The sequence below is a fragment of the Pyrgilauda ruficollis genome, unplaced genomic scaffold, assembly GCF_017590135.1.
Source record: "Pyrgilauda ruficollis isolate IOZ18807 unplaced genomic scaffold, ASM1759013v1 scaffold4411, whole genome shotgun sequence".
Classification (NCBI taxonomy): domain Eukaryota; kingdom Metazoa; phylum Chordata; class Aves; order Passeriformes; family Passeridae; genus Pyrgilauda; species Pyrgilauda ruficollis.
In genome coordinates this window covers 1-1,250 of record NW_024525948.1, presented here as the reverse complement: position 1 = coordinate 1,250, position 1,250 = coordinate 1, and the positions used below count along the sequence as shown (strand labels likewise).

General features: G+C 71.8%; 1 protein-coding gene across 1 annotated transcript; it reads left to right on the top strand.

Annotated features, from left to right (window-relative positions):
- Positions 1-316: 316 nt before the first annotated feature.
- LOC121359401 (prostasin-like) lies at positions 317-1,204 on the top strand (the record flags this gene model as incomplete). The annotated part of the gene is made up of 2 exons (XM_041478330.1): positions 317-466; positions 960-1,204. Coding segments are annotated over 2 exons (395 nt in total), but the record flags the coding sequence as incomplete, so codon positions are not given.
- Positions 1,205-1,250: the final 46 nt, after the last annotated feature.

Below are 1,250 nucleotides of genomic sequence, written 5' to 3'. Positions count from 1 at the left end.
GGGTGACCCTGCAGTGACCAGGGCAGGCTTAGGGACACCGGGGTGACCAGGATGGGGTTGGGGACACCGGGGTAACTGGAGCAGGGCTGGGGACACCGGGGTGACCCCGTGGTGACCAGGATGGGGTTGGGGACACCACAGGGAAGGGCTGGGGACACGGGGGTGACCAGGGCAGGCTTGGGGACACCGGGGTGACCAGGATGAGGGGGACACGGGGGTGACCAGGACGGGGTTGGGGACACCGGGGTGACCAGGATGGGGTTGGGGACACGGGGGTGACGCCGCTGTCCCCGCAGTGCCGCTGCCGCCGCCCCGGACGCTGCAGCAGCTGGAGGTGCCGCTGCTGAGCCAGCGCCACTGCCGCTGCCTGTACGCGCTGGGGACAGCGCCGGGGGACACGCCGGGGACACCCGCGGGGGACACCATCTGCGCCGGCCTGCCGCAGGGCCAGCGCGACGCCTGCCAGGTGGGTGGCACGGCTGTCACCTCCCCGGGACACCGTCACCTCCCCGGGGACACCCCCGTGCCGCTGTCACCGCTGTCACCTCCCCTGTGACACCCCTGTGCCGCTGTCACCGCTGTCACCTCCCCTGTGCCAGTGTCACCTCCCCTGGGACACCCCTGTGCTGCTGTCACCGCTGTCACCTCCCCTTGTGCCAGTGTCACCTCCCCTGTGCCGCTGTCACCGCTGTCACCTCCCTGTGTCCCCGCCCACCCCCGGTGTCCCCAAGGTCCCTCTGTGTCACCACTGAGCCCCCCCGGCCCGATGTCCCTCTTCATCCTCACTGTGTCCCCAGTGTCCCCTCAGTGTCCCCTGTCTCCAGTGTCCCCTCAATGTCCCCAGTCACACCCCGTGTCCCCAATGTCCCCTCAATGTCCCCAATGTCCCCAAATCCCCTCAATGTCCCCAGTCACACCCAGTGTCCCTGTTGTCCCCTCAATGTCCCCTCTGTCCCCAGGGTGACTCCGGCGGTCCCCTGGCCTGCCGCCTCGGTGGCACCTGGCACCTGGCGGGCGTGGTGAGTTGGGGTGACGCCTGCGGGGTCCCCGGCCGCCCGGGGGTCTACACGGGGGTGTCCCCTCACCTCTCGTGGATCCTGTCCCTTGTCCCCGAGCTGGCCCCGCGCCACCCCCCCCGCGACGTCCCCGAGGCCACCCCCGAGCCCCCCGGGGGGCGCTGTGACATCGGGGACATCCCCCCGGGGTGGCCTCGGCCGCTGGCACCCGGCCCGGGGGGGGACGCGGGGGCG